This window comes from Notolepis coatsorum (assembly GCF_963971535.1).
Source record: "Notolepis coatsorum genome assembly, contig: SCAFFOLD_1080, whole genome shotgun sequence".
Lineage (NCBI taxonomy): Eukaryota > Metazoa > Chordata > Actinopteri > Aulopiformes > Paralepididae > Notolepis > Notolepis coatsorum.
The window spans coordinates 2,806-15,000 of record NW_028169013.1 but is presented as its reverse complement, the minus strand read 5'-3'; the positions used below and the strand labels follow the sequence as shown (position 1 = coordinate 15,000).

Sequence of the window (12,195 nt, the reverse complement as noted above, 5' to 3'; positions counted from 1 at the left end):
AAGAACAGAACAGGACGGAAAACAAGAGCAAAGGTTAGTGAGGGATAACTGCTGTTAGTTCTCTCAGTGCTAGTATAAAGTAGGAGTTGTTACAGCCTGACGTGTCAAAGCCATGGAACACCCTAGCTAGCTCTCCATTCCCAAAGGAACGATACATTTATATATCTCATGTACTTCTTCTAGACAAAAAAGAGATCTCTTCAATACCAAAATGAGAATAAGGAAATGTACTTCAGCTCGGGAGAAACAACTATAGCTGAGTGGATATTGGTATTACTCTGAGCAAGCTATGGGATCTTTCAATTATTTGCAAATACTTTAACTCTCTTTTATATATCTACATGAATAGATGTGTGTCTTTAAGTGAAATCTCAAAGAAACCTCAGTGTGAATTCAGATACAGTATCGGTTGAGCACAAAGTGGTATCTCTTGAGATTGAAAAGAGCCACCAATAAGCGACAGCATTGTCCTATGGGTTGGGTCTGAACGTGGCACGCCGAGAAGTAAACAGACGCCAATAAAGTCAATTTGACTCACCATGTTGATGGGTTAGTGTCTTGTCCCTCATCCTGTAATGAATTTGGGGCACTGTAGTCTGTAATCATAAAATATATCTGTTTCTCTGTGTCTTTCTTCTGTGATTACAGCACCAGGAGTGAATTATGGGATGAGAGGCAAGACACCAACACATCAACATGGTAAGTAAAATTGACTTAATTGAGGACTATTCTCGCGGGAAGCAATTTATTTACTTGTTGGTGAGCTGCGTTCAGACACAATGAAGAGCTAGCTTGTGTAGCATTCCATGGGTGTGACATGTCAGGCTAGAGTCGTTAGTGTGTAAGTTCTCTGAGATCTAGTACATAGCCTGAGTTGTTAGTGTGTGAATAAGTTCTCTTTGATCTAGTACAGATAATACTATAAGAAAATATGTTTTTGTAGATCTACAGAAAACTCAGAAGTTGTTAGTTGGCTTCGATATAGTACAGATAGTACAAGAAGTTGTTAGTATGTGAAAACGTTCCATTAGATCTAGTACAGATAGCAGAATAAGTTGTTAGTATGAACACGGGAACAAGTCTTCAGCTCCCACATAATGTATATGTTTTCTCTTCGATATGATTGAACTAATGAGGACATATCATGTAATTAATTTGAATTGTGTCTATTGGCTTGAAACAGCATAGCTAATGTTATGGAAATAAAAGCAATTAAACGCCACATTATCTCCTAAAAGTGCAAGAATGCCAGCTAATTACTATGTGCTCTTTTGCAGTGTGTGGGATGCAGCGTTCTGTGTATGATGATCATCTGCTGCCCTCTAGAGGTGGTCCAGCACCTATATAAGTTTGCGCCACATATAATCACTGGATAAATTTATTGACCGGAAAATAATTGTTTTATTATTCACTGAAGGGTGTGTATATCAAGCTGACATGGTTGCATGTTAGTTGTCACTAAGGAGGCCTAGTAACTGGGAATGAGAGGTGTTTTAAATGGCAGGTAGGTCAGTGTATAATAGGCTACGTGTGGGTAAGGGTTGAGCATGGGACTATGACAAATCAAATCTAACGTTTTTTGACTTTTTTTGGACTACTGTATAGATGGGTTTCCCGCTACAACAGGCATAACCAGGGGGCAGACAGATACGGTGGACAAACAGGTAAGATCCGCTGTGCAGTAAACAACTACGTTAGGGAAGGGATCTGCTAATAAAATAAAAACATCCAAACACCACAATTGACCTATATAAAAATATATTGGACAAATGGAGGCAACAGTTGTGATTGGAGGATCAAGAAAATATGGCATGGTTTAATATTGAGAGGTCAATTGTTCATCTCTGCTTAGAAGTAATTTATTAAGGCAGTAAGTGCAGTCACACGGCTCACACTTCTGCAGTAGCTGATACTCACCGAGACAAAATAAACCCATGTATAGGCCCTTCTAGACCGGCTTCTATTACGTTTGACACAACCACCAACTAGACGCCATCAAGGCGCACCTTGATTAGTGCAATAACACAGTAAGCCGTACATGCAGGTTAAAGGTCATCCCCTACCTTCACATCCACGTTCGATCTGCCCGCTGCGGAAGAGGGCATCACTGATGAGGTCGGGGAGACGGCCGTTGAGGTCGACAGAGGCCAGGCAGCCCTGGAAGCCCTCCCTAGACACCACCAGCTTGGGGAGGTTCTGATACATGTTGGGCCCCAGGCCCCCGACAAACAGGTCCCCTACAGGGAGAGAGAAAGAGAGAAAAAGATGGAGGGTGGATGGAGGGATGGATGGATGGATGGATGGACATTTTAACAGCAAATTGACTGGACCGCACATTAAAAACAAAAACATTTATGCACTGCACTGGTGTTTGACCATAATGTCATTGATTTACACAGTCACGGTATACCGGTATTACTAGCTGAGGCCACATGTCTACTACTAAACTACACAATGATTACTATCTCCAGGGAGAGCAGGTTGTACCTTTGAGGTCCAGGTTCTTGGCTCCGTTGACGTTCTGCGTGACTGACTTGGTGTCCACCTTGAGTGTGTGTGTGTTGGAGCCGTCGCGCGTGATGACCACGTTGTGCCACACGTTGTCGTTCAGAGGGCTGTCACTGTTGCCCTTGAGCAGGCTGGGACCATTGCCCAGATCAAACACATAGTGGATGAACCTGATGAAGGGGACGAGGGAGGAAGAAAGAGGAAGAGGAAGGGGGGAAAAAAGAGAGAGAGAGAGAGAGAGAGAGAGAGAGAGAGAGAGAGAGAGAGAGAGAGAGAGAGAGAGAGAGAGAGAGAGAGAGAGAGAAAGAGAGCGAGAGATAGATAGATAGAGAGAGAGAGAGAGATAGAGATAGGGGGGGGGACACACCACAGAGTTCACTTCAGTGAACAAGCCTCTGGTATATGTGTGTGTGATTCATCAGAAAGGATGGAAGGACATTGTGTGATAAGAGCTCCTGTTCCTCTGTGAACGTCTGCAGAATCCACACTCGTAATGAGTCCTTAAATTAAATGTATTAAATATTCATATTCAGGGCCCATTTAAAAAAAAAAAAAAAGTGCAACTGTTTTAAAAGACAGGGTACAGATGTAGGATCACTGGTTAGGTCACATGACGAAGTAGATGAAGTAGAAACGGAGTAAAAACGTACAACAATTCCTTGAAATGTAACGTTAGTGGTGTAAAAGTACAAAGCTCCCTAAAATGAAAATACTCCTACTACATTATGCGTCAGACAAGTAGTTAGACACCAACTAGCCAGCTTGTTGGCCAAAAACACCTCCCAGAGTTTTAAGTTAGGGTAGCTAATCCGTATCCACTTTCATTCATTTGTAATAAGCTAGGCTAGCTTGCAGTCGGATAGCTTTAAGTCCAGTTTTTACTTTTACTTTTACTGGACTGTGTATAGCATGGAATGTTGTTGTTGCTGTGTTGTCGTTGAGATGTTTTTGTTACTCGTGCAAAGCTACAATATGAATTGCCCCACATGGGATCAATAAAGTTGTCTGAATCTGAATCAGGATTGTAATGTTGGTGTGTTCCTGTGCAGTAAAAAATACTTTCCACCACTGATCATTATACCAGCAATGTTAAGAGGTCACATGATAGTTAATACCAGCTCTGTTTGGTAGCCATGATTACTGCTCACCCTTTGACCAGCTCCACAGCAATGAAGTCATTCCCATCGCCACTGTTGAAGATGATGAAGCCGTCAGACGAGGTGGTTTTGAACTGGAAGAAGAGGTGCATTGTGGTATATGCCTGCAGGGTAGCCAGGCCCAAGTAGCTGCCTTTGGTTTTAAAGGTCACAGGGTCGGCGATTATTGAGCGCATGCCGAAGCGGGCGTTTAGCTCGCAGAAGTCAATGTCTCCGTTCTTGCACATGTCAATGTACAGCATGCCATTGAATTTAAGACCCTGTGGAGAGAGAGAGAGAGAGAGAGAGAGAGGAGAGCGAGAGAGAGAGAGAGAGAGAGAGAGACAGAGCGAGAGAGAGAGAGAGAGAGAGAGTGAGAGGGAGAGAGAGAGAGAGAGATAGAGCGAAATAGAGCGAAATAGAGAGATAGAGAGAGAGAAATGAGAGAGAGAGAAAGAGAGAGATAGACAGAGAGAGATATATAAAGAGAGAGATAGAGAGAGAGAGAGAGAGAGAGAGAGAGAGAGAGAGAGAGAGAGAGAGAGAGAGAGAGAGAGAGAGAGAGAGAGAAGATAAGACGGTGTTGTATGATATGAGTGTCATATCATATTAAAATATACATAACATTGGTGACCTTTGAAAAACTCATATTTCCAATTTTGCCCTTTTCTTAATTGGAATAAATAGCTCACACACGCCACCATGTGGTCAACATGTTCCAGGAATGGGACCATATAGAAACTATATGAATGATTAAAATGGATAAGAAATTCCTTTATCAATCCCATTGGGAAATTCAGGGAGCATCGATGAGCAATGATGACCTCGTCTAACAATTTAAAATATGCATTCTGTATTATTGAAATATTGTTTTCAGGATGAGGTTTTCAGTTAGTTAAAAAGCAAAACGTGTACTGAATGCACTGAATGACTCATGCCTGATGACTATTAGATCTACTGCTAACACCATGATGAATGACTACACTGTTACAGCACTGACATCAATCATCTTCTCAGACATCACTCTTATTGAAGATCCCTCCTCAGTCTCTCAGATGTTTATCCACCTGCTTATCTACCGTATCTTTAAGATAAGATAAGATATTCCTTTATTGATCCCCTTGGGGAAATTCCAGTGACACACACATACAGCTCATCGTCTCATTAACAACAACATATCACAATCATTACATTTTACAGTAACAACGGCACAACATAAATTCAAACAGACATGTACATTTGTTGACACATGTCAACTACAGAATGCCTGAGACACCATATGCGATAGTCGGCTGCAACAACAACAAAGTGATTAAACAAAGTGTCGTCGCGCCTGATGTGATTAAACAAAGTGTTTTCCTGTGACCAAGCAGCACGTGTAACCCGAGCAAGGTTGGGGCCAGATCCATATATGGTCATGTATGTTGTGTGTGTGTGTGGGGGGGGGGGGGGGGGGTCACCATTGAGGAGGAAACCATCAGTCAAACCTACCTCTACTGTATTTTTTTTACTATCTTTTTCTCCCATCCCACAATTGAATAGTTTTCTTATTAAATCGCAATTCTTTAATCGCAATTCCCTTCCTGGTTGTTGCGCTGCGTCGGTCTGGGGAGGGTGTGGACTACCACATGCCTCCTCCGATTATTTTCACCTCACAGCGAGGAGTTTCACTGGGTGAGCGAAATGTGCACAAAGGTTCACACTATCTCCCCCAGAACAGGCGCCCGTACCGTGTTTTTAGAGACGACTGACTAAGCCGGAGGCACCGCTGACACCGGGATTTGAGCCCGGTTCTCTCTTCTTAAAATTATTTGTATGCACACAAAAAACATTACAAACAGTACTATTAACAGTACTACTATTTATTCATAACCATTCTACTGTAAATTAGGGCTGGGTGATTCATCGATTTCCAATTTCAATTACGATTTTGGCTTTCCACGGTCATGAAAAACGAAATAATCTAAATAAAATGATTATGGTGCTGCCGGCCGCATTTGTCTTGTGTTGTAAATGCAGCGCACCCTTCCTTCAGCGCGTTTCTCCAGTTATTTTGAAACGCCTTTCGTAACTTGTAGACGTTGACAGTCCTTTGGTCGAGAAGAAAGGTAAAACTATTTCAGTCGTTGTCATAATGATGTTCTCAAATACATGAGTAATCGTGTTTAATGATTGTGATTTCAATATCAATCAAAATAATCAGGATCAGTATATATATACTGCAAAATCCACACCATATAGACTAAAGGATATATTTTGTTGTGTTTGTGGGTACTTTCTAATGCTACTTGGCTGCATCGCATATATGGTCACCCTACATAATAACAGTGGAGAACTCCTCCAAGGGGCATCATTTCTGTATTAACAATTTGTATTGCCGCAGTGGAAGGGTTAACAATTTAGTAGTGTGGTAGTGAAAGGGTTAACTCGTTATCCCTGGACACTGGTGGTAATAGACTCATATACCCCCGCTGTACAGTACCACTAGACCCCCACTGTACAGTACCTGTAGATGTCCGATGAAGGAGGATGGCGCAGAGGAGACGAAGCGCCTCTCTGTCAGGATGCCCGTCTCCACGTTGTGGAACTCGAGACGGGTGTGGTCGCCCGCCATCTGGCCTGGTGGAGGAAAACGGAGAGGATGGAAAGAGGAAGAGTAGGGTGGGGGTTAGGAGGAGGGACAGCGGAGCAGATTGGAATCTCAAAGGGTTTGGTCTTGATTAGAACAAATAGCACTGCTCTGTTTCATGCAACCTTTGACCCCATACTCATAAAACTAGGAGAGAAAAAAAAGGTTAAAGTATTATTGAATTTAGCCATAGAAAAATAAAAACACTAATAATAATAATAATAATAATAATAATAATAATAATAATAATAATAATAATAATAATAATAATAATAATAATAATAATAATAATAATAATAATAATAATCACCAAGTCCAGAAGATCAAAACGACAATGGAAAGTAGTCATTCTAAACACAAATAATCTCATATAATCACCCAACAACATCCCCCCCCTATGGTACCATGTGGTAAAACAGTACAATGGCACATGCAACACCGTACATGGCAGACAACAGCGGAGAGAGTGTTCGAGATGGAAATACCTTCAGCCATATCCTCGTCCACCGTGAGTTTGAAGTGTTTACCGCGGCGGACCACGCGCACCGAGTGCCACTCGTTATCGTTGAGCTTTTGGCCGGCGTACAGAACCTCGGGGCCCTTGCCTGGAGAGGGAGGGTCGTTAGTCATGGGGCAGGGGGAATAGACAGCACAAACCAAACCTTTATTTCAACCCCGTGGGGTAACAGGTGGGAGCACAAACGAGAGAGGGCCCTGCTCTGTCCTATAGTGGGGAGGGGGAGCTATTCACTGAGTTCTCATTTCTGACCAACATTATGAAATGCCATTAACCGAGCTCATTGGCTGCAGTTGTCAATTGGTTATCATCACCTGTTGTTTGATTACAGTCACCTATTGTTTGCCTACCAATATTTGATGGGGTTAGTGTATATTGTATACAGTACCATGCCTATATTTGTATAGTGTGTGTGTACTAGTAGTAGCAGTACACACACGTGTGTACTAGTAGCAGCATTCCAAAATGCATTTAGCATCTCACTTTTGAAACAAAGATTTGGTTTGGATTTGACAAACAGAGGAGGGAAACATGGAAATTAATATTTTACAGTCCACCAATGAAACAATACAGTATTCGCTGTTACTCATACTGGGGCTCAATAATAATAATAATAATAATAATAATAATAATAATAATAATAATAATAATAATAATAATAATAATAATAATAATAATTCATTGTATTTCTAAAGCGCTTCTCAGGAACCCGAAGTCGCAAAATGTGTGTGTGTGTGTGTGTGTGTGTGTGTGTGTGTGTGTGTGTGTGTGTGTGTGTGTGTGTGTGTGTGTGTGTGTGTGTGTGTGTGTGTGTGTGTGTGTGCGCATGTGTGTGTGTGTATGAGACAGAGAGAGACCAAAACCCTTGAAAATTATGTATCCGTTGGCCACTAGAGGGAGGGGTTGCCCCACAATCTGGCCATTGAGTGTTCCAACATGTTTTACATTAATTTGCCAGACAATTCCAATTCTAATAGCTTCAGCCATATCATAGTATGATCTTATTGGCCCTAGATTGAAATGTCATTGTAGTGGCAGTCATTTCAAACAGAGAATGTGATTATAGTAAAGTTCTCTGCTCTCTGTGCTGTGGGTAAACTTGTGTAGCATGCAGTCAATGTTTAGTCAGATTATATAAATATGGCATATGTACATTTTACATTTGCCACACAGTAAGTGTTGGACAATTCTATGCTACTTATTCTCTTTTTTTCTACTATGATACATTGTTACTATGTTTATCTGATAAATTAATGACAAATTAACTAACTTATGAATTAATTAGTTGTTTAACTAATGAATGAATGATATCACTTATCACTATGCAGCCATGCTACTTTGACATGACTGTGTCATATAGAAAGCGTGACAGCATGTACATGTTGGTTATTATGTAAATAAAACAGTTCATTAATGAACCTTTTAAAATGTGATCAATTGGCAGTTTAGCGTGTTTTAGGCTTGCATGTGCGTGTGTGTGCACGTGCATGTGTGTGTGACGCTCATTGCACACATTAGCCGCAGATCATTACCGCCGGTGAGTGTAGACAGTGATAGTGCTGTAACTAATGAGAGTGAACAGGTGGGTCGGATCAGCCATGAAGACACACACACACACACACACACACACACACACACACACACACACACACACACACACACACACACACACACACACACACACACACACACACACACACACACACACACACACACACACACACACACACACACACACATGTCTAGCACACACACCCCATAATTAAACATTGATTGAAGGAGAATAGGAAAATTGAAAGAGAATAAGAGAATAAGAGAATAAGATAATAAGAACTCCAAAAGAGTTGACTTACTGGAGTTACAGTTTATCCTGACACAGTCTAGATGGGAGGGGGAGAATAAGTGACAGATGAAATCTCATCCTTCAAGGTTACAGCTGCAGACATCCAAAAACAACTGACACCACCTTCCGGGGACGGTCACATGACATGGCGACCATTTTTATAACATTTCTTTGGGATGGTCAATATTGCTGGACCAGTCAATATTACTGGACCAATATCCACCATCCGCTCAATATTACAGAGGCAATCAATCATGTGTCAGCCAATAGAAGTGCCCCACCAATCACAGCGGAATTGTCTCCACCAGTGGTCATATTATCGTTTGAATCTAGACTTGATGTCTTTGACTTTGTGTTTTTCAAAATGGCTTACAGTTTTTTCCCCCCCACAAGTTTCCATTATTAAGGTATTCAGTTACTGGAATCAGTGCATCATTTTCCAAAATGGTCACTTGCAATTCCATGGCCACATCGATTTTCTAACCCAACATTTTGAGCCAGAACAATAATACTAGTAGCCCATTACATACAAAACTCCAATATATAAAATTAAGATTCAGGCTACTGATTGTTAATACACGTTGTTGTGTAAAGTGTAGTTGTGGCCCTGCGTCCGGCAGGTGGGCTGTGTGGGTTAGGTTCCATGTGACCAGGCTGGTCATGTGCCGTCAACACAACGGAAAAGTGGGAGCAAACAGCCTCGATCCAACAACACCAGCGCCGTACAGAGGAGCTCATATCACTAATGATCTGTGTGTCAACACTAGCCTGTATTTCAATATAATATACCTGGATCATGTTTCATCTTTAAGGCGAGACAGTAGCTACCCCCGAAATCGCCTTTTTGCTTTTCTTCAACAATATTGAGATTTTGTTATATTTTGCTTCCTTAACATGTTCTATTTCAAACTAGTGGCAATACAATATTGAAAACACACAATTAGTTGTTTATTTTACTTCATTTTGTCTGATTGTGTCCATAGATCAATATTACAATACAGAATACAGAGCGTTTTCCCAAAAATAAATCTTACATGCAAGAGATGAAATGTCCCATTTCCCTAGTACCTACACACACCATACTATCCACATTTCTTCCTATCTATACCCTGCATCTTTTTACAAAGGGGTTTGTTGATATATCATTCATAGCCTGATTTATAGTACATTTATACCAAAACGCCTGGCGGAAATTAATTTTGTATGACTGTAGACAGGATTTCCTGCTTTATGGGATGATAAAAAGACATAGCCACAATCCCTTCTGTAAAAAGTTAATTGTGTTATGTGTCAACATAATGAAACAAACATGTTGAATCTGGCATGATCCAATGTGTGATGTCTATCCTGGCGATATCTATGCAAATGAGTGCATATTTAATTAGGTAACGCCCATTGTGCATATATAAACATAAAATCTCAGAAAACTGGGAAAGTTGCATAGTGATATCTATTAAAATAATTGTTTTTACCTATTAGGGGCTACTGTCTCGCCTTAAGATGTACACTGAGTTGGAGATCAGATAAGAGTGGATGTGACATGTGCTCCAAACAAAGACTGAATCATTGACATAATGACTATATATATATTTTTTTTGTTGATCTTTTTCCCCCTCCATTTTTCCTCCGATTTTTCTCCCATCCCAATGTTAGTCGTATGCCAATTCCCAATCCCCGTCCTGGTCGCTGCGCACTTACCCCCCACAGTCAGATCATCTGGGAGAGTGGAGGCTACCACGAGCTTCCTCCGACACACGTCCAGCCAATCAACTGCTTCTTTTCACCTGGCAGCGCGGATCCTCCCTGAGAGGGCGTAGCGTGTGGGAGGATCACACTATCCCCCTCAAGTCCTATCCGCGCTTAGCAGGCGCCCCGACCGAACTGTAGGAGTCGCTGTTTACAACGACCCTGGACCCACCCCGCCAGCTTGTCCCACCCTCTAATACTGCCAATTGTATTAGTGTGAACGGCCAGCCAAGCTGGTGACAGCCCCGGAGCTGTGAGCTGGATTCGAACAGGCGAATCCAGCTCACAGCTCCGGGGTTGGTGACGAACGCAATCTCCGCTACGCCACCTAACCGCCAGACATAATGACTCTTGAGTATTAGTCAATACAGTAGTAGCCTAATGTGAATGCATTGTGTCCCCTGGTCTGGTGTACAACGTGTTTGGGTGTACTTTGTCTGTACATGCGTGCACTACGTGGCGTGTATCTACAGGTCACCAGCAGAAGGGGCTGATGTGCTGTTCCTATCTATATGCCACCATCTGTAGGTGCGCTGGGTGCCGTGACCTCGGGACTGTTTGCCAGGCGGGCCGCAGGCTCGGGGGCCTTTGAAGGGGTGACTGCCATCTTTGAACAAGGCGCGGGAGATGCCAGCTAGACCAGAGGGGTTGTCTAAATGGACAGAGAGTGACATGGGGACCTGCTAACGTGGAACGAACTAAAAAGAAAAGAAAATAATAAAACAGGACGACAGGAACACAGGATACACACTGTAAGAATGAATGCATGTCTGTCGATGAGAGCTAAAGGGAAAGGTTTGAATAGATGACTATATGACTAAGTGTGAGAAGTACAGTGCCAAGTAATATGTATTTCAAAAAGTGTATAGGCTATAATAATAATAATACAAATATTTTTGTTTATTGCTTATAAAATCACTACCATGCAAGTAACGTGAAAGTGACTAATGATGATTGTTTTCAAAAGATGTGAAGCAAAGCATGGATATTGTTGTTAAATGTTAGATCGATGGATAGATCAACTCTACAAACACATCTGAGCAACAAAGCAAAAATAACCAATAATACAAGCAACTCATTAAATCATACAAATATATAGATATCCATGCAACTACGAAAGACAAACTACAAAAAATATATATTAATAAAAAATTGTTTTAGTAGGTGTTAGGGTCAGAGATCATACTGGTATATTGAACCATAAACAGACGGTTAAATCATACAAAAGTATAGAAGAAATAGACGAACAAGTCCTCCCCCCGATCTCCTTAGGCGAGGTCGGTCGGCTGGGGGGAGGGGAGGTTGGGTTTATACGATACCTAGGTTGACCGTCAGCTTGACCCGGCCGCTGTCCAGCTCCAGGCGCACCGTGTCAGACGACTCGCGGGAGGTGGCGGCCATGAGCAGGCCGAACGCCCTTTGGGACATGAAGCGCAGCGAGACGTCCTCCGCCTCCGTGTGGATCATGCTGGGCATCACCACCTTCATGTACATGCTGCCATCATAGGAGAGGATGGACGCCTCTGCAGGGTGGAGAGAGGAGGGGAGACGGAGGAGAGGGGAGGAGAGGAGAGGAGAGGAGAGGAGAGGAGAGGAGAGGAGAGGAGAGGAGAGGAGAGGAGAGGAGAGGAGAGGAGAGGAGAGGAGAGGAGAGGAGAGGAGAGGAGAGGAGAGGGGAGACAGAGGAGAGGGGAGGAGAGGGGGGAGAGGAGAGGGGGGAGAGGAGATGAGAGGAGATGAGAGGAGAGGAGAGGAGAGGAGAGGGGAGACGGAGGAGAGGGGAGGAGAGGGGGGAGAGGAGAGGGGGGAGAGGAGA

At 42.5% G+C, this 12,195-nt stretch overlaps 1 protein-coding gene across 1 annotated transcript in view; it reads right to left on the bottom strand.

Moving 5' to 3' along the window:
* Positions 1–11,902, bottom strand: part of LOC311248813 (neurexin-3b-like) — a gene marked incomplete at both ends in the record, with an annotated part of 43,963 nt that extends 32,061 nt beyond the window's left edge. Inside the window, 7 exons of the mRNA XM_084339639.1 lie at positions 2,064–2,237; positions 2,488–2,678; positions 3,657–3,925; positions 6,151–6,263; positions 6,759–6,878; positions 8,644–8,670; positions 11,699–11,902. Coding sequence (XP_084195765.1) covers positions 2,064–2,237; positions 2,488–2,678; positions 3,657–3,925; positions 6,151–6,263; positions 6,759–6,878; positions 8,644–8,670; positions 11,699–11,902 — 1,098 coding nt within the window. The remainder of the gene's footprint in view (positions 1–2,063; positions 2,238–2,487; positions 2,679–3,656; positions 3,926–6,150; positions 6,264–6,758; positions 6,879–8,643; positions 8,671–11,698) is intronic.
* Positions 11,903–12,195: the final 293 nt, after the last annotated feature.